Here is a 27,525-nt window from a genome sequence, read left to right as displayed (position 1 = left end):
CTCTCCTCCTTTTTCTTCTCTTCCTCATCCAAACCGATGGCCTCCTCTGTGAAGAGTCAACACTTGAAGAAGAATCAATTATAATGCTTGATAATAATAATAACATCAATACAAGATAAAAGTGATGGCGATCATTGGAAATTTCGACCGCCCACCTAATTTGACAACGTGTCGGACAAGCAGAATTGAGATCCACAAGCAATCTAACGTCTTCTCCTCGTGCTGCTTACGAGGAATCAACTTAGGATGGCTTCCATAGACGCACACGACTCATGTCGTCTGAAATTTATTTTAATTATTTATTTGAAAGCATAAATTAATTAGTATTTTGTTTGAGACATAAAAGTCATAAAATCAACCTCATGTAGTCTAATAAAAACATGCATAAAAAGAAACTAAATTAACAATAAACAAATAATTGATTGACAACATAAAGTAAAGTAAAATGACATCGTAAGCTTTGAACGATCGCAAGACAAAATATCTAAAACCCATTTGATATCATATTGATTACGATGACCATTGAGATTTTTGTGATGATTATTTTGAAGATTTTTACTACCAAAATATAAAAATTTATGATGCATACAAAATCCAAAGGTGCTCACATTTTTCAAGAGACGACAATTCTGGTCTCCCTATTGGAAAAAATTGTCATGGTGTTGGGTTTTCGGAGAGAGTGGAAAAGCATGCCTACACTGCCGTGTGGTGTTCTTCCAGCTGTTGCTTGCATGCTCATCAAGTGTTCGCGTCTTTGTCTTCCTAACCAAGAAACAAACAGACGACGACAACAACAACCAACAAAAAGATGTGCATGAACAATTTTATATGGTCATTCTCTTCTACCTAAAACAACAAAAAAAAATGAAGACGATGATCAAATATTTGTATTGATAGAAGAATTGATAGCGATCAAAAGGTTGTGGTGGTCATCTCGATCAAAAACCAGTTTGCGCAAGTCGACCAATTTGAGCGGGCCATTATAAAATGCCCAACACAAAGGTCCTGCAATTTTGAAACTCCAGATGCAAGGTTGTATTCTGGGAACTTCCCACGACCAATGATCATAACATGACATGAACAAGAATATAGCACCCCCCGAACAAAAGATCGATGCCCGGTTCGTAGTCCGATCAACAGAAATGATTATGAGCTCTTGAGTCGATCATGCCTGAAGTGGTGGTACAGTGAGAGCCCCTCGGGATTGTGTGCCTCGATGTCGACATGCCTGATCCCAGGAACAATCTTCTGAATCTCTGATTCGAGCCTGTCCACCTCGCTGCCCAGAGCTTCTACGACGTCCTCACCTTCCAATCACAAACAAAAATACTAATTACCTAAGTCATGCATGTTAATGACATGCAACACAATCAAATTACTCAGTACCATAACTAGCCATGACATTTAGCAGTGCTGTATTGTCTTCAGACTTTGCGGCCTCCCGAAACTGTTCAACACAAGGAAGTGCAGAGTTGTTAAGCTAATTTCATAAAAGTTGGATATTCCAGAATCCTTCTCCGTTTCTTCTTGCATTGTTTGTGCGAGTTACCACCAGTTATAAATGGTCACTCATTAATGCCTTCTTGTGAGCATTTGTCATCGAGCTCTACTCGGGAAAGGAACAGACAGCGAGTTGATCTATTTGTTTCGCATATCAATGTCTGCTACCTAATAACCCGAACATCACAATCTGGTTCACAGGACTTGGAAATCATAAATATAGGTTTTTGGATCATATATTCAATGACACTAGATTCAGTGACTTGTCTGATCCATGTTTGGTTATGGCCAGATCCATGATAAAAATCTCATTACCCAATTTGATGTTGAAGTATTTCAACCTCGTGTAAACAACAACAACAACAAAAACAATAAAACCAAGCGGTAATCTCCCGACTCCTCCGGCTCAGGTTCAACTCACATATAGCACATAAGATTGAACAATTCCCTTCTGTTCCAACACAAATTTCCTTGGCCACATAAACCTTGCCACTTGTGACCTGCATCAACCTAGAACTCTAGCCACAGACCATACAAGTGATTTTGGACTCCATTTTCTATTGAAGCAGACTGCATCTGACACCCAACCTGATGTATGGTAGTAATTGCATGGCCAATTGGTTGGACTTGGACCAGGTCCATGTTCAATATTTTGGATGCAAATTTGAACCAGTTTTGTTCAGTTTAGACATAAATACTAGGTTGATCCAACAGAACTCGACTCCAGTAACACTCCTACCTGGACATGCTTATGATGTCCGAAGACTAGACATGCTCAATGACCAGAGATACATAAACAACCAGTATACGAGTAATGTGATGCAAAAGAAAGGTCAAGTAAACCATTGCATAAGACATGCTTATAAGGCAATGATCATTAGAAAATGCACAAAAAATTGAACTATGTTAACAACATACTTGTTTTGCCCATTCTTCACGTCCAGTTCTTTCCAAATAATTTTGCACCAATACAACCCCATTGAAATCTGCAGCACCATATGCAACATAAGTGGGAGCCTGTATGCTTTAGGGCCAAAATTTGTTTCAAGTGCTCTTCTTAATGTAGTAAACTATTCAAAACCAGTCCAGATATGCAGATAGTGAATTTTGTTCACTATTTTTTCTCTATAAAGAAATCACGTGGGAATTTTCTGAGGCCGCAAGTCACTAAAGGACGAAAATCTACATGCAACTACGGATGCTTATCAAAATAAGAAATATTTAATATGAGCCTCTATCTAACATGAGCATGGTACCGACACAATGTTCCATTCTGATGCCAGCAAGGCACAAAACTCCAACATGGATTTGATACCAAACCTTATCGTCAGCACATATCACACTAGCAATTAGCACATTAAGGAGACACCCCTGTGTTTCCAGGTTTAAAACCTTTAATTATGTTACAATGTCCTAATCTTAGAAATTATGACAAATCTAATCCTTCAGGAAACAGAACTGGATGGATTCATAATTATGTAGAGTACAAAACTTACCTATTTCTGCTTTGAATCTGAAAAATCCAGGGCCAATGACCTCACTCTTGCAATCGTACAAGGCATCTACAACCTGCAGTAGGTTAACGCACATGTTAGAGAAGCTTAATTGATATCTATGAAAAGTTCCATGTTGTTGGTCGTGTTTTCACCGGATCAGATTTTAAAAACTTGAGTACTTTTTCCATGTCATGGTCATCAATTGCCCTGCCAATCAATGCATGCCTGTTCCTCTGAATGAGAAATATAGCAACCTGCAATACTAAAGTTTAACATTAGTTGAACTGTAATTAGCGCTAACAGAGTTCAAATCATTTTCATATAATAATAATATGACAGTCAAATTTATAAATCATATTTAATCATTTCATCCTTTTCATAGGTGCATGATGCAGTTTCATCCATGGACACGAGGAAATATTTAGCTGTAATTCTCCGTAATCCTCACAGTATTTTCTTGTCTCAACTTGTCTTCCAGATGAGCCTTTCTTAAAATAATCATGATCTATGCTTTAAAAGAAATGTTCCTCCACATGTATATCCATCAGGATTTTCCCTCGCCTTTAACAAATATATAACAGACTCATCTGTGAATCTTTCCGCAAAAGAAACATTAAGCATAATATTAGTCCATTGAAACTAATGAATGGTTGTTTATTTCTGATAGCAGATACGCAGAAATGAGAATACATCTCAGACAAGTACCTGTATCTAGTTTACCTTGTGAAAATATGATTACTCTACTTTATACAGATATTATCTGTCAGTACCATTTTGGACTATGAGCCTATACATTTCTTCCCACCGTTAGCAAACTATCCTAAGCCGATACAAGCTCAAACAAATTTTCATGCTTTCAGTACTTTAATTTCAGCAAGACATGAAATTGGCAAACTGGAATGAAAAGAGAATCACAGGGGAAGGGACTTTGTATGATTGAACCGGTTAGATCATACTGGTCAAGAATATCTTAGAAACATTTATCAAGCATTCCAACTCTTTCAAGGATAAGTCACATACCATTCCAAGCAGATTACCAACTATGATAGAACCAATTGGGTCGTATATTGCATTTCCGGTTGTATTGACAGCCACCAATGACGCTGCAGCAATTGCAAGACCAGTCACTGCAGCACCATCCTGCAGAACAGAAACAAGCTGAGATACCAAGAAATGAATGCCACATGAACACATCATGCAAGAGCGAATAGTAGGACAGATAATGAATATGCATATCTGAAAAAGATAACTAGATGTTTGATGAGTAGTATATATATGGTAAACAAAACATGAACAGATTAAAAGCATTCAATCAGAAACACACACACAAAATGATAATAAGTTCATTACAGCTATCTGGAACATAAGATCACCTCTGTCATAACAGCAACGGATGTTGGATCATGGCCACGCCATATATAGTCCCACACTTTCATTCCTTCTGCAGCTGCACCTTTCTTCACAGCATTAATAGCAACAAGCAGTGAAGCACCTGGAAAGGCATCTAAATTATCATATTATTTTTATCAAAGAATAAAAATCCAAATGCCTTCAGATATACCTTCAATGAGAAAGGATCCACCAATCACTAAAGCAGCATAATGGATATTTTCAGGAGGCTGTGTTATAAAAGAAATCATACAAGGAGATCAGCAATGGAATTAAATGTTCGAACAAGCAATTATGATATAATGAGGACCTAACTTAGATGATAAAATTTATAAAGACATGATTTCTTAACACGTACATGAGAGTTCCACAAGTTCTGAAATCCATGCACAACTGTGGCACCAGAACCCAGGCAAAAGATGCCAACAGCAGATATTAAAGACCAAACAAATCTTTCCTTCGAATATCCATAACTGCAGTCAAGAATAGATAACTCAATAAAAGATGAAAAATCAAAAAGTTTTAAGATTTCCAAGGGACTTAAAAAAGTTTTATGTACATTAGCTTACATATTTCTTTAACATATCCTTCAGAAATATTAAACCTAATGCTTGTTAGATGTGACATAGATACAATTCCAGAAAAGGAAAAATACTAATGAAAACAGAAAGATATAAAGGTGAGGCTCTTTTTGCTGATGATTTTTTTGGTTTGTATTGGATAATTAACTTAGCATATGTGTACCATGATAAAGCGGGAGGAATACTGTGAATAGCATGAATAGTGGGTAAACCTACGGGTGCAGAGCATCTGGAGCACGCCTTGAGCTGTTCAAACCATATGCAAGAAGGGCCTACATTAACAAAAGTAGTCAAATTAAAAACTGGCAAAAAAATCTTACTAAGACACAGACTAGTTTTTTTTTAAAATATATACTTGTTTGGAACCAGTTCCTAAGAGAAAAGAATTCTCAAGAATCTAATTTCTAATTTTTGTGTTTGAATTGAAGTATAAAAATAGGAAATGAAATTCCTTTTCTCATGTGAAATCAAATTTGAAAGTGATTTGCACTGATCTTCTACTAAATTACCCTTAAATGCAAAAAAATTGAATGCTTAAAAGGATAAAGTATAGCTATATTGTCAAACACAGTGCACTAAATAAAAGTTGCACTTCAGAATCTGTAAGTACATGACTATTCTGAAGAAATAGCAATAACTTTTAGGTTGCCTACTGTAGTTGAACAAAATGATTCTCTTTATATGCGTAGCCCAAGAAATTTGGATAGTTGGATGGAAGAAAAGGACAAATAGCAAAAAGAAAATGTAAAAGTATAGTTGACTGGAATAAAGATGTCAAATGCTCAACTCATCAACAACCAAACAGTGCATTCCTACTTCCCCAGGAACATGCATAACCATCTTGGGAAAAACATTCAGCAAGATGCATGCAACAATCGCTGTTTTGATGACTAATTCAAGCAATCCAAATTCTATTCAGTGTAAAAATTGACAAGAAAATACAGGTTTGGAGACGGTAATTGACGCCAATAAACTCAGGTTTGGAAACAAATCAATGATTGTCTCTCTTCTGTCTAGTGTGTCTCCTTTCCCTCTCTGTCTCTCTTTTTCCTAGTGTCTCTCCTCTCCCACTCTTCTGTCGGTTATTCTTTTTTTTTTTCCCTTGTTTGTGTTGTTTAACCACTGGGCTACACGTATATTGGTAACCTAGAATAAAAAGTTAGTACCGAGATATTTAGAAATTATCAAGCAAAACTTGATTGTTTTTGGTTGAATTGTGAAATTCCAAGGTTTTGGGCTATTGGAATTCCCATTCCCAAGCTCTTCTCATTTGAAACAAAGGAATTCAATAAAATTATGGTAATATGGATTTCATTTATTTTTTCATTTTCATTCCAAACAAACTCGGAAAGAAATTTTGTAGATTAGTAACACGATACTTAGGTTGAACATGGAAGGGAATATCATGTGACATCAAGATTGAAAATACCTGGTTCGTGAAGTCTGCAACTGAGTGTACAACCTCAGCTAACATAACATGGCTAGAAGTTGAAAGCCACACACCAAACTTGAGAGAGAAGACAAGAAAGTTGCACCACAGTGCAGTGGTAACTGCACGTTGGCTGAGATAGCATCCAATTGATAGTTAGGCAAGTAATCGAGAAGAATAAACTCCAATTCAAGGGTAGGAGTTATAAGACATACTTTAACCAAAAAGAAATAGAAAGATGAAATTTTTACATAGATACACAAGTATAGAAGCAATATTCAACAGAACCCCTTGTAGTTATGATCCCTAGTTGTATAAACACAAACAAAGAAGTCACTAGAACTTAATTGTACTTGATTTTACGGGAAAACAATACTGCAAATGAAGCATCATCCTTCCGTTCTCTTATTGAATTAGTTTTTCATTTAAGATCAGTGATAGATTATAAACTAACAAATAAAACAGATACTGCAATCAGCCCAAGCTGCCACGGAGTTCGTGTTATACTCGTCCTTGATCTAGTCCTTACTAGCTTCCATGCATCTATATTTTGCTTCGTATGGCACTGATGTGGTGTTAGTTCGAGGTTTCACATCAGCTGCAAACACTGACATGAAACCAATGGTAAGCTCTTCTAATTCAGCTTCAGTCTTCACGTGCAACCCTTTAAACCAAAAGACATACTTCTTCAATTGATAACAATCGTGCAATGGACTAATTATTATAAGATGTGAAAGAATGTTAAAACCAGAATCCTATTTGTATAAGATGCACAATTGCTGAAAGCATCGTTGCTAGCAGCTTTTAATTAAATCAAGTAACAACTAGTTCCTAGCATCTCTCAGCAGTCTCCTTTGAGCTTTTTAGAATTTGACGTGTTATAGCTTCTTTGTTAACAGATTTTTCAGCCATCTTTCATAAAATATGTATCAAAATTGATTAGTCAACTCGCCAAGTTCTTCTTTTAACTTAGCAGATTCAATGTGAAAGTTAAGGCTACAAGGAAGCTCAATTCTAGAATCATCTATAAGAAAATAACCCTTTGCTATTTGCTGTGCCATTGTTAACAGATAATGACAGACAGATAAATCATTGTAGGTGATGAGTAATGTGATTCAAAAACTACAGATTTACATGTGAAAAACGAAGTCAATATCTTGATTCAGCATTACACATTAAAAGGACAACTAGATTGCGGCGTCCATTTACCTGTGTTCATCATCAAAAGGTGCCCTTTTAACCTTTGCAACCCTAAGGGAATAATCTGCAAGCAAAAAAACATGTATTCAGAATACTCGGAAAAGGGGACGTTTTCTCGCACTGGCATGACAAAGAAACTCAACTGCGAACGAACGAAGTCAAGGCAGCAGACGAGTCGATTCGAGGAGGCCTCGCCGAAGAAGACGACCTAAAGACGAGGAGATCGAGACGAGCGGGTGCGACCTCCTGGGATCGGTCTTCGTCTCGGGAGCTCGCGTGCGGGAGAGAAGAGGCGTAGGATACCAGTGGGGCGAGGATGGAGCCGTCAGCGGCGGAGGGGAAGGGAGGAAAGGGCGGCGAGCGGCGGAGAGCGGGGGAGAGGTGGTCGCCAAGGCGGCGGAGCGTCACCACCACCGTACGGGGCGTACGCATTAATCGAGACGCCGCCGCCGCTGCTGTCGCAGCGCAGCTTCCTTCAGAGTCCCGCGAGGGCGCGATGCATCACCGGTGGGCAAAAAAGGGAGGAGGAAATCGAGAAAGCAGAGACGAACCGAGAGCGACGCTCTCATAAACCCCTATCAACTCATATATTCCTCCAATCCACTTATTAACTTTTTTCCACACAAAAATTTAACTAACATAATAATTTCTTTAAATTTTATTTTAAATTATTTATTATTAATAATAAAACCTTCTTTTAATAATATAAAATTATCTCAGTTTATATATTACTCAAATCTAATTTTTAACTCAAAGTGTTGTTTGTACACGTTTAAGTTCGGGCTGAGGAGTCAGCACGACTTGATTAACTCCGACTGATCAAGGGTGCCACATGAGAACTTTCATGATTGGGATGGGTTGTGAACATTTACGCCTGTTGTTGCGTCACCAGCCCCTGCACTCAGGTCGAGGTCGGGATGAGTTTCCCGATCCGCCCCTGAAGCTTAAGTTAGTATTGAGGGAATAAGAGTGAGATGTGTGTCCCTACTCCCTTTGGCCGAGCAACGGGCACTCTTGTATACAGGAGTCGGTCGTATGGTGCAGGACGGTACTGTGCGGCGTCGTCTCTAGTTTCTTGGGACACCTTTCGTATATGACGGTGCCGTCTCGAGTTTCTTAGGGTGGCTTTATACCCGACAACATCGTTCCAAGTTTTTCGAGGCAACTTTGTACCCGATAGTACCGTCCCGAGTTTTTTGATCCAACGTAATCCGTCACGATGGCCTTTGAAATCCCTATTGATACTGTCGTAGTCGTGGGCTGCTATCAAAGGGTGTATTACATAATTACAAAGTTTTGATTAACATAATATTCCATAAGTTTTATTTTAAAAAAATTAAACCGTTTTCTGATAATTTTTTTTTTGTTTCCTTATTAATGACAACCAAATCTTCCTTTAATAATATAAAAAATCAAACTATAAAATAACTCTATAAGTCTCGTATTCCGTGTAGTAAGTATATCAGCGTACATATTATTCCAATCCACTTACTAACTACCACGTGTCCGATAATAACAATGCTTTAAATAACATAATAGTTTCTATGAACTTTATTTCCAAAAAAAATAAATCGTCTACTTACAATTTAATTTTTTAATTCCTCATTGATAAAAACGAAATATCTTTTTAATAATATAAGAATCATTCTAGAAAATAACTCTATAAATTCCGTATTCCATTTAGTAATATATCAGCGTACAAATTAATTACTCCCTCCCACTTGCACAATAATGTTCTATAAGCTTCATTAAAAAAAAAATCATCTACTAATTTTTTTTTTCAATTCCTTATTAATGAAAACAAAACCTCCCTTTCATAATATAAAAATACAAAGCTTTAATTAGCATAATAGTTTCTATTAATAATTTTTTTTAATTCCTTGTTAATGACAATGAAACCTTTCTTTGATAAAATAAAATCAAGCTGTAAAATAACTCTATAAGCGTACATAGTACAATCCACTTATTCCGTGTAGTAAATGTATCAGCGTACATAGTACAATCCACTTATTAACTGACACGCATCCAATAATTACAAAGCTTTAACTAACACAATAGTTTCTATAACCTTAATTTTCAAAAAATAAAATCTCCTACTAATAATTTAATCTTTAATTCCTTATTAATGACAAAAAAAAACATGAGTTAATTTTTTTATGGTTTTCTTTTTCACTTGAATTCTCATTTTTCTTTGTTTTAATTTTTCATAATAAAAAATAAATGCATTCCACATGCGCAATGTAGTGTTCAAATCGTTGATTCATCATATTTTACGTCTAATTTGTTGGTGTTTTCTCATAACATTATCAATGTGTTAAGGTCAAGTCACTTATAATCGATTCGGGGATTACTTATCCATTAGTTTGATATATTTGAGTCAAAATTAGTCGCTTATGGTCGATTTTGGTCAAACTTATCCACCAATGGGGAACAAAGCATGAAAGGTTGGAAAGGATGCCGAAAGGGAAAAGAAAAAAGTTACAGTGGCATTTTGGTCATCCCAATATATTTTACAGCTTCACCGCGTCTATCCTCTTCGGTAGAACGGATCCCATGAACCCAAACTCCCCCACATTTCCCTTTCTACCCTCCGCGCTCATCCTCACGTTCCCGCCCTTCGCTACCGTTTGCAAGCAGGTTCCGAACACCTCCCTCACCCACCTTTCGAAGCAGCTCTCCGAGAAGGAACCAGCGGCTGCCGCTAGCTCCTCCGCCGCCGTCTCATCGACCAGCAGCTGCCCGCGGCTCCCCACCTCGTCGAATGCCCGACGAAGCTTTGAGATGAGGTTGTGCAACACCAGAGAGGAGGAGCTCTCGGGGTCAGCGTCCAGGGTGAATCGAGCCGTGATCAACTCGAGCAGCTCAGGTGGAAGACGGAGATCATTCCCGCAGTCTTCCTCGTTGGTTAGATCACTGGGGACGGCGTCGTCCTCCTTGCCGTCGCTGTAGTCTACTCCCCCCCCCTCCTCCTCCTCCTCCTCAGCAAGCATGTTCAGGTCGAGGCCGCCGTCCCCTGTTCTACGACGCTTCGGTTTGTTCTGCAGCGCTGTCTCTGGCTTCCTTTTGGGATCTCCGTTGGTTGATCTCTCTTCAGCCTGCAACTTCATCTCGATCACATCGTCGCAACCCTCGTCGATATCTTCAGAGTTAGCCGAGCTCGATGTGGTCATAATGAAGATTGCATCGGCCAAACACACTTCTTTTCCGGATGAGCTCTCAAAAGCTCCCACCTTTAGAACATCTGCCAGAGATCTCATGAAGTTGCCATCCGCTCGATCTATATCCTCCATGAAAACCACAGACTTGGAACCCTTTTCCAAGGCATCATCGAGGATCTCTCGACATGAGCAGGTCTTGCCTGCCCATTTCCTCATGTTGATGTGCGTTAGCCTTGATTCGGATCCACCAAAATGCTCCGACAGCACTCGTGCCAATCTCCTCTTAGCAATGCGATCGCTACCCTGAAGCAGTACACAAAGTCCCTTGTTTTCGCATGATCTGCCATCATTCACTGCTTCCACGATCGAAGGAATGATCTCCGAGTGCCAGGGCATGTTCTCGTGCAATTTATGGGTTAGTTCTCGTCGATCTGCCACCACTTCTTTCTGCTCCATGGATGTCGCGGAATCCGAGGCAAGAGCGCTACCCAAGGACAGAGTGATCTGGTTTCCTGGCTTTCTCAGGGAATTCAAGCTGGCTTCAGAAACCCTCTGCTTTGTTTCATCTGCTTCCTGCCACTTTCCCATTCCATTTCCCAGATTGACTGTGTTGAATGGGAATCCACTATCAAGTCTAGGAGTAGCCTCAGAGAAAGACAGGGAATGCGGTTGTATCAAGATTCTGCTATTGTTGTTGCTGTTAGACCACCATGGATATGATGAAGAAGAGGTGGTGTTCTTGACAGTGGAAGACTGATTCAGGAAGGAGGGGAACAGATGAGTTTGACTATGTCTTGTGTGATGGAGGCTTTGGCATAGGCTGTTCCATTTCCTCTTCAACTGCAGCAAGGCATCCTGAAGACAGTGTGGGCATTAATTACCATCTCTTTTGCAACAAGTAGTCTTCTGCTGAAGCAGAAGAAGTAATCTTTACCTTGTGGAGCCAAAATGGCAACTGTGTTGAGCCACAGTTGGTGTCTTTGGCTTCCTTCTCAAAATTGGAAGTGCATTCAGTACAGCACATGAGCTTCTCATCATCCATGGTGTTAAGAACCTTGGAACCAAGCAGTTGAAATGGATGATCAAAGAGCTTTGTCAATCTTGAGTCAAGGCCACTGTAGGACAGAAAGAAAACACCATTAGAGCTGAAGGATTTGAACACCATTTCAATTCTTCTTACAGTCTTTTGTGCATTGTGATGTGAGCTCTTAGATTTGACCAAAAGATGATAGTCACATGCAAGATTTGCTGCATTCTATTTGGACTAAGTTGTTGAGGAGACAGAACCAGAAGGCTAAGATATCATTGACAAGACAATGGAAGTCAAGTAACATCGTGGATTGGGCAATGCTAAGGGTTGGTGATCTCACCTGGGAGCTTGGAGGCTCAGCGCGAGCCCACCTGAGGGAACCACCACGGCTTGAAGGTTCCATTGGGTCTCAAGCCTCATCTGGCACTTCATGTATGTCTGATAGCTTGCAGTGGCCAGTAGCCACACCTTTCTGTTCACAGTCGCACCACCGTTGCTGATGCTGCTGCTCCTGCACTCAGATAGCAACCTTCCCAACTCTGCCACCATGTGTTCGACTGGCATAAACCCACGTCCATCTTTGGTCTCCTCATCGACTGCCCATCTCAGATCCCCTGCGTAGATGATGACGCCAAATCCACCTACTCTATCTGATGCTGAGGAACTAATCTTTCTCCTGAGATCAGAAACCTTCAGGTCCACATCACTTCTACTCATGAGCCTAAGATGAACATAGGAGAGCTGAAGCTTGATGAGATGCGCGGCCTTGAGCTCGTCAGGGACATCACCTCTCTCGACCTTTGCCATGAGCTCAGCTACAATCCCCTCTGTCATGGAAATGGAGTCTCCCACCACCACAGCGTTGGTCCTCCTCCCTTGTTTCCGGAGCATCACCTCCAAGACTGCGCTTAGGTCCTCCTTATGGGAGGAGGGCGCCGGGAATGGTGCGCTTTGCTGAGAACACAGCTTAAACAGCGGGCTCTGCCAGAAGCTGCTCCCATGGTTGATGATGTCTTTGTGTGACTCGAGTAGAAACGGTGAGGACTGGCCCAACAAGACGGAGCTTTCCTCCTCCAAGTTGTTCTTGACACAGGTGCTGGAGAAGCCAGCTTCTCGCATCACCCTGCTCACGCTGGGGTCGTCCAAGATGGAGATGATGAGCTGCTCCAGCTCCACCTTGATGCCCGGGACGGGCTGCTGCTGCTGCTGTTGTTGCTGCAGCTGTTGCTGTTGGAGCTCGATGCAGCCCCTCCGCTGGTGGGCCTGCGCTCTCTTGAGGGCGGCAATGAGAGCGTTGGAGAGAGAAGGTTGCGAGGTGAGGAGCGGGCCGGAGGAGGGCGGGGGAGTGGTGGGTAGCCTGTTGAGGGCCACATTGAAGCACAGCTCGAGCGCTCTGCAGCGGAGGGGGTGAGAGGCAGGGTGGTGGGGCTGGGACTTGAGGCAGGCTCTCCTGAGGAGGTTGGAGGCGGACGAGGAATAGCTCAGGAGTGTGGCAGCGACATGGAGAGGGGTGACCTGCGCATGGCCTCTCTGCCTGGCCAAGCTGAGGGAGTGCTTGAGCACCGAGGCAGCCTCTGCGGTGAGGGCCTGTTGCAGTGTGCAAGCTCCTGTTCGCATTACTTAGCCCCCAACACCAGCCCCCCGCCACCCCAATGTTGTGCTGCCTCTTGGTTCCACTCCTTACAAAGCTTCTGTTCCGCTACTACTCGTCTTCCTCCTCCTCCTCCTCTTTCTCCTCCTCTCACAAGCACCCAAACCCTACCGTTTCTCTCTACGTCCTTCACTGGAAGCTAGTCTCGTGGAATGAAAGAGATCCAATGCGCTCTCTCGACTACGACTACTGCTGCTGCTACTACGAGAGTTGAGTTGTTAGTGAAAGAGGGTAGGAGAACCAAATGCCAATAGATTTATACAGCTAAACTCTCTCTCTCTCTCTCTCTCTCTCTCTCTCTCTGTGCGTGGGGCTTTATGCTGTTGTGATTGTAGCAGTGTTGCTTTTGGATTTGCCATCCAAGGATTGCTCACTTTCACTTTCTGCATCTTTTTTGGCCTAATCTCCTTCTTTTGCTTTGTTAATGTTTGTGCCAACATATCGCGCAAGTTCAAACACATTGGCGCGGTTCGACCGCACCGCAAAACGAACAGAGGCGACAACACCATCGATACTGCTTCATGCACATCTGTAGCGTCCTCTATCACATAGGCTGAAAGACGGCTTATGTCAATGATGAGAAACACATGTTCCATGCCATGTTGATTCAGTTGGTGTAATATTCTCCATCATCGTGTCAATCTGCAAGCTCCGAGATATCGAAAAGCCGGAGAAGAATATTTTCTCGTCTTACAAGTAGATCATCTGAGCGTGCTTCTGCTAAACCAAATCCAAGCCATTGGGAACATGATTGCAGGGAATTTTTCTTCGGCATGCTGATGCTTTCAGAAAGGCAGCAAACGCAGCAGGACCCCCCGCCCTTCATATGAGTCCACTGCCCTTCCCTCCTTTTAACGCATCACTCTCTGAAGCGGCAGACGAAGCCATCAGATATTCCAAAAGAATAGAAATAAAAGAGCGCAGAGAAGATGAGGAGGAGGAGGAGGAGGAGATGGAGGGAGAAAAAGAAATGAAAAGAAAGAATGGAAGATGTGATAAAAGCAGCACTGCATTGTGTGACTTTGTGCAACCATTGTCTCACTTCTCTTTATCTTTTGTGCTGATACAGTATGGTATCTCGTTGTCTCAAAAGAACGAATGCAAAGAAAGAAGCGATCCCACCTTGCACCAATCCTCATGCACATCAATGAGTGTGGTCATTAAGTGTTCCTTGCCTCCGATTAGTACCCAAAAAGCAACCTCATGTCTGCTACCATTATGAGTTCTTCCTGTTATCCCTATGGAAGGCCATGTAATCTTACATTTGGTGCACGCATCCGATGACAGACCTCTTCCGAGCTGACGGAAGCATGAGGAAGAGTTACGTGCTGCATGCGCATGCATACTCCACAGTGCTTTGATGTAAGAATGAGGGCAGAAGGACACCTGGTTGGCATAGTTTACTGGCGACAGAATGCAGTAGAAATTTGCGGAGGAGTGCCAAAAGAAGGGACGAAAACATCAAGTCATGATGATGGGATGACAATAGGCGATGTAATTGTAAGGACAAGGAGAAGGAAGGTAGTAAGCGGGAGCGGAGTGCGCATTATTACAGTACATGGATACGCTTTATGATTTGTTAATGCATTCTTTCTCCTCCTCCTCATGGCGTAGCTTTTTGACCAGTCTTTCTTGAGCTCAGACCTGCTTTGGAAGCCGTGAAAGAGCCCCCTCCCCTCTCCCATACCTTCTTCTTTTCTCCTTTCCTCAAGAGTGCATGGTGATGGTACTGATCGACGGCCCCAGTACGGGCACGGATGGTGGCTGCCCTCTTCCTCATGGGTGTGAATTGGCAGTAACGCATTAGAAATTAGACATAAGGAGCAGAAGAGGGAGATGATGTTGGACTGCTTTAACTTATGCTGCTTCTTTTTGGAAGGTTATATATGTATGTATATATATATATGTATGCTTGAAGTTACAGCTGATGTTGGAATTTTCTGCTTTGTTCTTCACTAGCAGTGTGTGAGATGATAGATTGCTGTGCTTCTTTTGCAGTTGATTCCAGTTCTTGATCGATCACACTCATTCTGATGTTTATGATAACCATGCAACATGCTTTTCAGACTCATCATTTGCCTGAAACAACAATATTGCAGATTGATTTAGAGCTGATTTTTAGTAACAAGATGCAGTGCTTTCAGAATGTGTTGATCTTGGTTCTTCCTTTTTCCAACATTCGCATCGACTGGGTAAGCAAATATCCATGTGAAAAAGGAACATATCATGTTTACAGAGTTCTCATGTAGCATTTGTGTAGCATAAGAAGGGGAAAGAAAAAGGAACATATCATGGAAAATACTGAAAGCCATATCTCAGTGAAGAATGTCAATGTCAGAATACTTGGTGGAAAAACCAGTAAGCAGATCAAGAAATTTCCCCAATCCACAAGAAAGGTACTTCTTTATGGCCTCGGAGGAGCTGAGGATTTATGTGAATGGGTGAAACTTTAGGATGCAGTAACCTTTTTGTCATGTTCAGAAAGTAATAGGATTAGTTGCAGCAACCTTTCAGGTCAAGCGAGTGAGCTGCGGCAATGAATAAAGCAATTGAATGAAACTTAAAAGTGCAAACTCAGATGCACTCTCTACTGACATCTAAAGCAAAGCATATATCCATTACTGTTCAATGAGGGAAAAAAGCTAATTAGTACAAGCTTTTGAAGTAGTCAAATCAGGCTCATCATAGGTACTTGTAAGCTAAACGAAAAGGTTGAGCTTATCTGATTAGAGATAAACATGATCCTGAAACTGTTCTTTTCGAAAGAACTAGCGATCACTTTCTATTGTTTAGACTGTGCTGGATCATATCTTTCTTACTATGTAAATCTTGTATGCTGTAATGATATTTGAAGATGAAAAAGCATCTATTGTCCTAGTAAAAGGAAGGAACATGGATTTCTTTCTTGAGCTTTTCTTTCTCATATCTATCTAGCTGTGTGTGTGTGTGGCATGCAGAAGAACCCAAGACACTCGCTCACAATAAAGCAGCAGCTCTCATATGATTGCGAGTGTGCTGATGATCACTGACTCTCTAATGGAACAGCTTGGGAAAGCAATCAATCTGGGGCTAGAGAAGTAGGGGGGGAGAGGGTGGCTGGTACACAAGAATAAAGTGGAGCAGGAGAGCGATAGTGCATGGGTAAAAGCATGCCTTTGAGAAAGAAAGGCCTAAATATTGCAGCTGCCTTTCTGAGACGACTCCTTTTTTTTTTGTCTCTCAGCAACATATGACAGACTTGCTCCCTTCCTCTTTCTCATACAAAACAGAAGCACCTCTGCTTAGGCTCCCCTTGGAATAGACCCATCAATGAGCCACATGATTCAGCAAAGTCCACAACCTGACATTTAAATTGCAGCGATGAGGAGCTTGCCACTGAAAGAATAGCAACAAGACAAAGCTGACATGATCATAACAATGACACTGTATCTATCAGTGTAATTAATGTCAAGACTCCATCGATGTTAGAATTTTTTGCCACCATGAGAATGCTTAGTAAGATAAGAATGTGAAGAGAATAATAGTATCTAATTCACATTTGGCCCTCTTGATTAGAGCCAGCTCGCTACCGGTGCTTCGAAGTCGTGATCACTGGCATCTCCTTCAATGCTGCTGCTGGGTCTGATGTGAAGCGGTGCAGAAGCTACATGAGGCTCATTTTCGGTGAGAAATGTAGCTTGGCAGCTCAAATGGTTGGTGCTGCGTTTGCACTGACATGGTGGGCCACGAGCAGAGTAGATGCTGTGGTTGCTGTAGACATATTGCAGAGCCTTTGAAATGATACTGAGCTGAAAGGGGAGTCATCGGGTACAAAGAATTGCAATCAGATTAGCTTGCCGACAGCCACAGGCCACAGTATATGCTCGGGTGAGGGAGGATTCTTGCAGAGGATGGTAGGAAGCCATCGGGCAGTGTGAGCTTACAAGGCAGGAAGAGAAAGACTCGATTCGAATGCTTGATCGAATAGCTTTCGTTGAGTGAGGATCGAGTGTAAATTGAGCTCTCACTGTGGCAAATGAAATCCGGAAAGTGGAGCAAACTCCAGCGGAGGCTTGACACCGAAACAACACGATGGGGCATAATTTTCGTCCCACGGAACAGAATGTAAATGCATGGCACGAGAATAATATGTCATGGGAGGGAGGGACATAAGTCAGAAAAAGGAAAAGCATAGTACCTATCACACATTCATGTCCTCTGCATTGGGCTCTCTGCACTTACTGGGGGAGAGACCAAGGGGAATGAGAGAAGGAATGTTTTCTAGCTCTGCTCCCTTGAGAAGCACAAAAGGCAGTGTCACAGAACAAAGACAAGAGACCCGGGACGGGAGTGATGGAGAAAGGAGATGAGATTGGGAGAGGGGGGGTGGGCTGTACGCTGAGGTGTGCTTGTAATGGAAACAAGCATATGAGAGAAGACACTGTGTCTTGATGGATAAATGGCATGGGGGACAAATCTGCTTAGGATACTAGGAATGTAGCTAAATGCCAAGAGGATGAACCCAAGCTTCAAGAATTCCACCTAGGGTACTCAGGAAGGGTCCCCCCCCTCCTCCCATTGAAGGATTGCGCATGCTCTCTCTCTCTCTCTCTATCTCTGAGAAAGAGAGAGAGAGAGAGAGAGATGGGGCTCTCCTTTTGAAGCTCACTCACATAGATTCTCTTTGTCAGCATTAAACCCATCACTCCTATCAAGATATGGTGTACTCTTGTTGGGTTTGTGTACTGTGGTTGTCTATGGGTTCAAGACTTAGACCAAGATGTCATGCCTGCATTGTCCTTTTACATGGGATTAACTGCATAGGTTTTTTGGCATAATGTTCTGAAGCATTTGGTGCTGCTCTATGCAAGGAATGTTCAGCTGAGGAATTTTCTATGGTCAAATACCATGTTCATCTACAGAAATAATTCACATTTTACCTGTATGATGAGACTCCATATTTCTTTAATGGTCTTCTCCAACCTCAAACTGCAGCAACTGAGACTTGCTCGAGTCTTCAACCATGGAAAAGTATAGCATCCTTATTCCACATTCCTGTTGCCAGAAAACAAGGAGAGAGAGAGCTTTGAACCTTGCAGTAAATATACAGCTTAGAGTCCATTCAGATATTTGATTCTTTATTTTTTTTTTCCTTGAAAAAAATAATGTTCTTTTGTCAGAAGGATGTGAGATGCTGATGGTATTAGATCCTTGGGCATGTGAGTCTACCATAGTCAAATAGGTGCTCAGCCATCTCATTATTGGTTTCTATATCCAACAACTAAAACAAAACAGTAAGAGAGAGAGAGAGAGAGAGAGAGAGAGAGAGAGAGAGATGTTATATAATTAACAATAGAAACCCTAGACATACTGAAAGAAGAAAAATCATCATACCAAATGTGGAGTATTTTTGTAGATAATTTGTCTAGTTCCTGATATACCAAAAGCAAGCAAATCTGGATGCAGTTTCTCATAGAGTAAGAAGGACAAGGAAAGAGTATGGAATCAAGTAGGAGTTAGTTTGGATCAACAAACAAAATGGAACCAAAATCAACCCAAAGGACTTGAATAAAAACCAAATTGATACTAGACCAAGGTTGAGCATCATATTTGAATCAGGACTAGTACATGCTTGCTATCCGTCTGCATGACACATACATCTTGGTCATCCCAATTGCCAAGCACCATAACTAGCGTAATCCGGAGTAGCTAATCATCTTCCATGAGGGGCAAACATGTTGTCTCACATTCATCACCCTAGTACAGGTATTCATGCAAACTTGAGCTGCTTAATAACACCGGTTAGAATTCTGAATTTTAAAAGAATTACATATAGAAATTTGACAAATCTTATTCAAGAACATATGAGATGAACATACCTATAGGTGGATGGAGAATGAGAGTATGCCCTGCAGTTGCTAGCCTATCATTAGCAGTCAATACATTGATACACAACTCATACATGGAGGAGTAAACTTATCAGTCTGGTAAAACCTATAGCAATTTGATATTTGTGTGCACCACTCCCAGTTCAGGGCCTAATCTTATTATCGACAATACAATTTAATCTTTCCAGATGTTCCTGACTTATGTAAGCAATTTTCCTGTGATACATACATACACAAAAGAGACTCGAAGAAAGTCTGCTGCCCACTGGAAATATACTGTTCCGTAAATATGCTGCACAAGAGTACAGTTAGAAAGCTCCATGTAGCATCATGTGTTAAGGGCAACCTGCCTCTTCAGAGAGGCATGATCCTTACTTTCATGATTTTCAGCTTTAATGTTTGAACAAGACCAAGTCAAATATAATCTCTTTGTTGTTCAGCCGGCTTCTTTTTGATAATTTATGCTGTTATGAAACGTTAGCAAAATAAGTTGATTAGTAAAATATATATCAAAAAGAAGCTACTCAATAGTCATAAAAGTATAAACATGCCAGAAAGAAAAACAGTTGGAAAGGAAAACCAATGAACGAAATTATGGTTGCAGTAGAGAACAAACAAACGCCATTCTGGTCATCAGTTGCTGCTGCAATTTCAGGATGCAAGTGGCAGAGAGTTGTTCGGCAGGTGAGCACATAACAAATGTCAAATTTTCCTTAATCATCAACATGAGATAAACAACATCAGAAGCTATAATACAGGCAAAAGTATGGTACTTTCTAAGATCACAAAAAAGTACAGAGTTCCCCTATTATTATTTATCTTTCCAACCAGGATTTTTCTTATAAGGATGATGAGTGATGGTCATTGGCAGCATTAGCATGTGGCAGCAGTTCCTCAGCTACAGGTGCAGAGGCTCCATTCTGGGGAGAAACAAAAAACAGTCATGAGAGCAAATACATAAAAGGCAGAAAGAAGCTGAAATGAATGATAATAAAAAATGAAAGATTTTAATAGTAAATGAGTTCCAACTCATTCTGCTGAAATCACTCTGTGCATGTAGCTCACACAAAATTGTGAGGGCAGTTGCAGAAGCATCCAGAAAGAGCCAAGTAAATCAAGTAACCTTTTTCGGGCTTTTTTCTTTCCTGATTCAGACAAGGAAAGCTTGTTGGCTGAAAATCAAACTTACCATTTCACTTCCTTCTAAAGGGTCACTTTGTGTTAGCAATGATGGATTTTTAGAGAGGTCCCTCAATGTACCCTGCATAACCCCAAATAGCATAAAAAGATAAAAAAATTTTAGATGTTAATACTTAATAGATAACAAATAACAATTCTTCACAGAGCTAGGTACATGCTTTTAGTGACATGCATCTTTGCAGTCGACACAATGGAATTTTATTCTATCACTTCACAGAAAAAATAAACTATGATCACACATGAGAAAAACATAGACCCAAAGAGCACAATAAAGATCCAACAATACAAATATGATTCAACAATACAAATCATTCCCCATACTCATCACAAGGCCTGTAAACAGATCAGAGCAAATTGGAACAATGCTAACCCACATCAACCTGATGCTTCAAAAATCTGATTCAACAACATCCTAACATCCACTGGATTGAGGAATCTGTGATGCATGTCCAATCTAACTGTGATACAAAGCTCCAATTTGGCACTCTGGACTCTGATATGTCACCACTAAAATGGTGGGAGGACGAGAGCAGGATGATGCCCACTGGAAACAACGGAATAGAAATACTCTGGGGGACGTAGTAGTGGTGGGACTATAGTTTGCTATATCAGCAGGTTTCATTATGGATCACCTGATCCAAGATGGCATCAGCTAGGGGCTATCAGAATTTGACCAACTTTCCTTATCATTAAAATTCAATACAAATTCACAGAAACTGGCTAGAAACAACCAAACTCAGCTACTGATTTTTATCAATTATGCCAAACTGTCAACCTCAAAAGAAGAAAAAGAGTTTAAGCAAGCTAGTGACTGTAATAATTGGTAAATGAAGGAGACACAAAAGGAAAACCTAAGAATCATATGATTGTAACCATATAGCTAATGAGAAAAATGAGACTGTGTTTGTCATTTGCCAGTGTAGTCAGAATGTTCACAATTCAGATAATTTACAGAGTGCAGAATTTCATGCAGTGCACTAGCAAGATGGCAATATTACATGCAGTGGCACAGTGTGCCAGTGACATGCACTGAAAACATGATAAGTGGCATTGGAATATGTGGCATACATGTTATGTCAACATTCTCACATGCAGAGATAGCTAGTAGGTCGACAATTTTAACTCCTACAGATATCAGACAAGTTCACAAGCATTGCACATATACAGATTTCCATAGCACATATTAATAACTACCTTATTTGCCCACATAAGTCCACAAGCATTGCATAGGGTCCTTGGTCCATCAGGTCCACGACGCATCATTGGTGTAGATTTTGAGTTGATGCCACAGTGATGGCAACTGAAAGTTTCCAATGAAACAACAGTAGCAGAATCTTAAGCATCATATTGTATGTTAGAACCTAAATTATAAGAATCCATGGTTCACAAATTCAAAAAAAGAACATCCTGGATAAAGTAATAGAAGAACATGTAGCTTGTAATTAATTAGTAAAATGTCTTGAAGACAATATATGAGGTTATCTATAAGAGAATATAGAAAAATAATCAGTTAATGTGCTAAAAAATTGAAAGAAAATAAAAAAATCTTTTTTTTTCCAAATTATATTCCATGGCGCTAATAGTTATACAACTATATAGCAAACTGATAAACTGGAAGGTTGCACAGTATCCATGCAGTTAATTAGTAAGTTAGACTTATGAATTTCTTAATAGCCATAAGTAATAAAGTTATAGGAACATACAGAGCAGCTGATGGTGGTCGACCTTCAATTGTACCCCAACATTGGGTTCCCTCACAATTTGTGGCACCCAAAGTTGCAACGTCAGGATTTGATTTTGAAGTTGTAAACTGACCCCTGTTCCGCTGCATCCTGTGAATATGCAAATTGACGGTAACAATAAGCCCCATATACTAAAGCAGACAGCAAATACAAGAACCAAAAGCCAAAGTCATGAATTTAATATGGAATAGTACAAACAAGACCTATGCAACATGTATACTGCATTGCACAGAACCATCAAACTGTACATTCTCAAAAGTAACTCAGAGAACATATTATCTGTTGAAGGCAAAGAAACAAAAATGACTGCCAAAAGATCTAATAGAAGAAAAAAAATCACCTCTTACCTGAGAGCAACTTCTTTCCGAACAGCATATCGTATCTTTTTGTCAAAATTGCGCTCTTTCCTCTTCTCTTTAAACCTCATCAGTGAAGCAACTCTGTGTGGGAAGTTCAATCGCTGTAAAGCACCAAAAGACCAAGCTACAAAAATTAAGCATATCCCAAGTCTATTTACCAACCCATTAAAGAACTTTTAGTCTAAGAAGCACCTTATCCAGTGGGTTGGTAGCTGATTCAATCGAAGCCGTGCTAGTGGCAATTTCACGTCCTCCCAATAACAAAAGCACAGCTTGAACCTATAGGATAAGCAAGTTCATTACCACTCAAGACAGACACCTCCTTTTGCAAATAAACAGAAAACAGCAAGCAAAATATCACCTTTTCAGGGGAGACTGAATCGAACACGTAGACCTCCCTATGGAACGAGAGGGTGAGCTGATTGCTAGCAACCGGAGGCACAACCAAAGCGTGTGGATTCCCCAAATCGCCATGATCGGCTGGCGCGTCGCCCTCCACTCCCTCCCCGTCGACGGCCTCTTCCATACCGTCGCAACCGCCACCACTATCCTTATCGTGCCCGTACCCCTGGATCGCCCTGGCGTCGGCAGCCGCGATCATGTGGCCCTCCCCGGTGCCTGAGGCCAGCGGATGGGCCGCAGCCGTCCTCAAATCCGACATGTGGTTAGGTTTTCCACTCATTCCCTCTTTCCTCTCGCTCAACTACAGAAGATTGAGATCAAATACGAGAAAACTGTATAAGAAGACGTTACGGTATCTAGACGATGTCCGGAATCGGTCGGGTCCAACGGAAGAAGGAACACGGAAGATGAACAAGTTCAGATCGGATTCCATAGGAGGCCATCGGAGACCCGGATGGAAGAACCCCGGAGTTCTCAGTCCCCGAGAGAAACCCTAGAATTTTGGGGCACCAAGTCGAGAACGAGGGAGAGAGGGAAGATGATAGCAGGGGACGTCGTCGGCCTTGCATGGGACCACTGCGGGCATCGAATCGGGGCCGTAGAATACGAAACAATGCGGCCATCGAACGGTACCTTAGCCACCAAAATAGGGCTTGATGGGCCGACGGTTTACGGCTTTTCCGTATGCAAATTAAATTTCGGGTCGTGTGGGCCATTTATTTTAGCACATAAATTGGCTATTTCTGTGCATTTAATTGATTGAGGCAAATAAACTCGAATTTTATATAAGTTTTAACCAAATACTTTCCGATGACCAATTAGCTATAATATTATTTAGTAAATGAAATCAATTTAATTAATTTAAAGATAATAAATTAAAAATATGTTTTTTAACCGAATTCGATGATAGAAAATTTGATGTCAAATAATATTTTGTTGTTGTGGTAGTAAAAATAATTAATAAGTTTAAACAGATGAAAGCCGCAAGAAAAATGAAATTCTAATGCGAAGGACGACTACAACCGAATCGTGCGAAACAAAACCAACTCACACGTGTGATCGTGGCAACAGCGTAGAGTTATTTGTCCGAATCATGTAGTGTGTACCCTCGACCATGCAACGGAACACGGGTCGGGCCCTCTCAGCCACCGCTTCCCTGACACGGCGTCGCGTCGAAACCCGAAGCGGGTAAATCCGCCACTCTAGTTTCGCACACCCCCCGGCACGTGGACTGCCACCTCGACGACTGCACTCGCGCGCCAGTTTACCGACACGGCCGTCGCCTTCGCGCCCACCGCCGGTCTCCCCCGCATCCGACTCTCGAGGTGGTGGCCCCCTCCTCCTGCGACGCCTTCGACTCGGCGGTCGAGACGCAGGACGTCACCGGCGACGACGCGGAGGAGGACAGGTCGGATCCGTCGGGGCCGCAGGAGCGGCAGATCGAGCGGACCGGGGGGGATCCGGCGCCGGAGATGACCCGATCGTCGTCCAGGGAGTGGCATCCAGCGCAGGCGATACGGCGGAGGTGGCGAGCGACAAGGAAATTGGCGCCGTGGACGCGAGCGTCGCAGTCCCAGCAGAGCGACGCCGCGTCAGCCTCGCAGTGGACCGCCGCGGCGCCGCCGCAGAGCTCGCATGTCTCCCTCGGCTTCATCTTTCCGGCCGAGGAATCCATCGATCGCCCAAAGCCCTAACGGGAAGCAGGCGACGCGTCTAAGAAGAGAGAATGGAGGAGAGATGGGGAGGGGCCACGATTCGTGTTATCTTAAGAGAGAGAGAGAGAGCGAGTGAGGAGGAGGAAGCAGCGAAAGGGGGAGAAGATAACGGAACCAATCGGGACGGTTTGACACGGAACAGAATAGGACGACGTTTTCGTACTACGCAGACTGCTGCTGCTACCAAAATATAGTTAACGGATTGTTATCGTTGAACAGTTCGTAGCAGACAATAACGTGATGCAATGGCCGATATAAATCCCGATATATATATATATATATATATATATATATATATATATATATATATATTCACCAGCCTTGTGATCAACTGAATAGAAATTTCATATAGATTTTAAGATATATAGGAAGCCATCAAAGCTTAATAATATATTATAAAATATATTATAAAAATTAAGGTATGATCGTAAACTTGTGAAGAATTATCCATTTTAAATATACTCGATTTTATCTTTTCGTGAGCTTCAAAAAGTAACTCTAACGGTAAAAAAGAATTAACAGGCTTATAAGTTATTGGTTCTCATATTCCTCAACGAAACTAAATGATCTTATAAAAAAATATAATAATTTTCTCTTTTAACTTGAGAAGATTATGTATGAAAATATTATTCATCCGGAAGAGTCCATGGTGGGTCTCCAAGCCATAACATACCAAAATATTATCCCGGGGGAAGGTGGATTGATAGTGTAGGTGTGTGTGTTCGTTGGGCCACAAGAATCCAAGTCCTTTCAGGGACTTGGATGGGAGAGGACCATAAGAAGGTGATGATGGATAAGGTTTGATGAGAGAGGGACTCATGGAGGCAAGTTCTTGTAGGGTCCTTCACAACCGTTCATTCTACTGAAAAGTGATTCTTGCTGATCTTTGAAGGGAAGTCTCACATCCCTTCTCTTCCATCTGTGAAGTTTGTAGGTATGTCAATGTCCGGTTTGATGAGTGATGTGCGAGATCTCATGTTGCTTAAAGCCTCCCTTATCTCACTGGAGCCCACATATCAATGCTTCATTGTCAAGTTAGGGGGGAAAGCATGACATAAATGATACAAAATAAACATTTTGAGATAAATATGTGAAATTACTAAAACAAAATTATAAAATAATTAAATATTAGCTCAAATAAAAAAAATAAAAAAATATATTATTATTTATAAAAAAAATAAAATAATGATGAATGTAAGTCAAACTAATCAAAATTAGTGGACATGGATTAGATTATTAGGTTGAGATAATAATAATAATAATAATAATAAGATTCATGTAGCGAATCTCAAATAATAAAGAGAGTATACTTTCATTATTGTAATAGAGAGTAAATCTCTGATCACTAACATGAAAGAAAGACATGCTTGAAAGTGAAGAAAATTAATTATTAATTAAAAAATATATGTTTATGATAAATTTGAACCAAACAAATTAAGATTTTTTAATGAAAAATGTGTCATGAAGTAGTAAGAATAATTTGATTGGAATAAGCATAGATTTGAGTTACTAATGAAGCTGCTATTAGAAAACTTAAGTTCCTTATTATCTTGTTCCTTGAAATAAATGGAATAAAATGAACTGCACCCACTTGAAATAAATGCAAACAAAACATCTTCCATCGACAAATAGGTAAACAGTGTGTTTTGGAATCAGAAATGGACTGTTCCTGTAGAATGACGACTTTGGTTGCAGGAAAATGACTGCCACTTACCCTTTGGGGTGTCTCTTTTCTCCTTCTAAGGGCATCTCTTTCTTTTGGTCTTGGGATAGGATATAGTCTGTCTCTTTCTCTAAAACTTAGATATCATCCTTGCAAGTTGAATCGGATGTCGGAATCTATGAGTTATTCGAGACAATAATTTGGATCGCTATTACCATAAGAAATGGATCAAATAGACATTGAATTGATATACCTTTGAAATGGTTAGAAACGAAACAAACATAATTTTGGATTAAATCTTGCTTAATCCAATAATACCTTTTGTGGAATCTATGTTAGTGATATCTCTATGAATTCATAATTTAATTTTTAAATAAAAATAATAATTAATATGATCATTATTTTTGACTAATTTGGATTGGAGACACGAAGCTAAATCGATAATAATCCAATAATAATTATTAAAATAAATGATATATAATAAGGTCATTTGAAGCTTATTTTTATTTCGAACTCATTGAATTAATCTTAGTACTCGAACCTTATATATATATATATATATATATATATATATATATATATATATATATATATATATATATATATTTCATTAGTAATAAAGTCAGAGATATTATCTAACACATTCGAACATAATTTTTTATAAAAAAATGAATTAAAACGAGACACATGATATGATTTTTTATTCTTTAAGTAAAAATCTATCACTTGACTAGATTATATTTTACTTTGTTTGAATAAATTTAATATTTTTTAGATGTAATAACATTTAAGAAGGATTCATTTTGTCATGTTGGGTTGATAACTAAAGCCGATCATAATAATATTTAATATTTTCTAATAAGTCATGATTTGATTTATTAAATAAATAAGGTTTTACTTAAAAAGATTTTAAATTAAAATTCCCGTGAACTATTAAGTGTTTAGTATAATTATAGACTTGCTTTTTTCACTGTCACTTTGAACTTTCTTTTACATAATTGATTGATTAATTTCGCCAAAATGTAATAATATGGACTCTTACTTAAATTACTTCGACCTTCTTAATTTGATGTCAATTATGACATCCTCCAATGTGTCCAAAGCTTACTATATTTATGCTTTTATTCCAATTTTCAATATTCT

The 27,525-nt window shown here is 40.3% G+C and overlaps 4 protein-coding genes across 4 annotated transcripts; all 4 read right to left on the bottom strand.

The window, feature by feature from the left end:
• Nucleotides 1-865: 865 nt before the first annotated feature.
• LOC135666091 (metal tolerance protein C4-like) lies at nucleotides 866-8,174 on the bottom strand. Its single transcript, XM_065177619.1, has 13 exons — nucleotides 7,739-8,174; nucleotides 7,605-7,659; nucleotides 6,396-6,528; nucleotides 5,183-5,238; nucleotides 4,744-4,858; nucleotides 4,558-4,615; nucleotides 4,370-4,488; nucleotides 4,017-4,136; nucleotides 3,149-3,250; nucleotides 2,997-3,069; nucleotides 2,419-2,486; nucleotides 1,387-1,447; nucleotides 866-1,307 (listed from the first exon to the last, which is right to left on the bottom strand). Exons 1-13 carry the CDS (start codon nucleotides 8,025-8,027, stop codon nucleotides 1,147-1,149), a joined length of 1,410 nt encoding a protein of 469 aa, XP_065033691.1. The 5' UTR covers nucleotides 8,028-8,174; the 3' UTR covers nucleotides 866-1,146.
• A 1,886-nt stretch (nucleotides 8,175-10,060) lies between these two features.
• Nucleotides 10,061-13,643, bottom strand: LOC135666097 (protein SMAX1-LIKE 4-like). The gene is made up of 3 exons (XM_065177630.1): nucleotides 12,124-13,643; nucleotides 11,688-11,868; nucleotides 10,061-11,608 (listed from the first exon to the last, which is right to left on the bottom strand). Exons 1-3 carry the CDS (start codon nucleotides 13,398-13,400, stop codon nucleotides 10,106-10,108), a joined length of 2,961 nt encoding a protein of 986 aa, XP_065033702.1. The 5' UTR covers nucleotides 13,401-13,643; the 3' UTR covers nucleotides 10,061-10,105.
• A 6,343-nt stretch (nucleotides 13,644-19,986) lies between these two features.
• LOC135666107 (GATA transcription factor 20-like) lies at nucleotides 19,987-24,272 on the bottom strand. The gene is made up of 7 exons (XM_065177646.1): nucleotides 22,964-24,272; nucleotides 22,795-22,881; nucleotides 22,591-22,703; nucleotides 22,205-22,333; nucleotides 21,696-21,801; nucleotides 20,491-20,562; nucleotides 19,987-20,221 (listed from the first exon to the last, which is right to left on the bottom strand). Exons 1-7 carry the CDS (start codon nucleotides 23,282-23,284, stop codon nucleotides 20,141-20,143), a joined length of 909 nt encoding a protein of 302 aa, XP_065033718.1. The 5' UTR covers nucleotides 23,285-24,272; the 3' UTR covers nucleotides 19,987-20,140.
• Nucleotides 24,269-24,679, bottom strand: LOC135666084 (B-box zinc finger protein 32-like). The gene has a single exon (XM_065177611.1). It carries the CDS (start codon nucleotides 24,677-24,679, stop codon nucleotides 24,269-24,271), a length of 411 nt encoding a protein of 136 aa, XP_065033683.1.
• Between the last annotated feature and the right edge of the window lie 2,846 nt (nucleotides 24,680-27,525).

Source organism: Musa acuminata, unplaced genomic scaffold, assembly GCF_036884655.1.
Source record: "Musa acuminata AAA Group cultivar baxijiao unplaced genomic scaffold, Cavendish_Baxijiao_AAA HiC_scaffold_1072, whole genome shotgun sequence".
Lineage (NCBI taxonomy): Eukaryota > Viridiplantae > Streptophyta > Magnoliopsida > Zingiberales > Musaceae > Musa > Musa acuminata.
Note: the sequence above shows the minus strand (reverse complement) of the source record. Positions and strands in the feature narration are given on the sequence as shown.

Excerpts from the sequence above, each read along its gene's own strand:
- LOC135666097 (XM_065177630.1), bottom strand. The coding sequence starts at position 13,400 with ATGCGAACAGGAGCTTGCACACTGCAACAGGCCCTCACCGCAGAGGCT. Across the intron at positions 11,869-12,123 it reads CTGAGCCTCCAAGCTCCCAG|TGGCCTTGACTCAAGATTGA; the intron begins GTGAGATCACCA and ends TCTGTCCTACAG. Across the intron at positions 11,609-11,687 it reads TGCCATTTTGGCTCCACAAG|GATGCCTTGCTGCAGTTGAA; the intron begins GTAAAGATTACT and ends CACTGTCTTCAG.
- LOC135666084 (XM_065177611.1), bottom strand. The coding sequence starts at position 24,679 with ATGGATTCCTCGGCCGGAAAGATGAAGCCGAGGGAGACATGCGAGCTC.
- LOC135666091 (XM_065177619.1), bottom strand. The coding sequence starts at position 8,027 with ATGCGTACGCCCCGTACGGTGGTGGTGACGCTCCGCCGCCTTGGCGAC. Across the intron at positions 5,239-6,395 it reads TTGCAGACTTCACGAACCAG|GCCCTTCTTGCATATGGTTT; the intron begins GTATTTTCAATC and ends TTGTTAATGTAG. Across the intron at positions 4,489-4,557 it reads TGGATCCTTTCTCATTGAAG|GTGCTTCACTGCTTGTTGCT; the intron begins GTATATCTGAAG and ends ATGCCTTTCCAG.
- LOC135666107 (XM_065177646.1), bottom strand. The coding sequence starts at position 23,284 with ATGAGTGGAAAACCTAACCACATGTCGGATTTGAGGACGGCTGCGGCC. Across the intron at positions 22,334-22,590 it reads CGGAAAGAAGTTGCTCTCAG|GATGCAGCGGAACAGGGGTC; the intron begins GTAAGAGGTGAT and ends GCATATTCACAG. Across the intron at positions 20,222-20,490 it reads CTTTAGAAGGAAGTGAAATG|AATGGAGCCTCTGCACCTGT; the intron begins GTAAGTTTGATT and ends GTTTCTCCCCAG.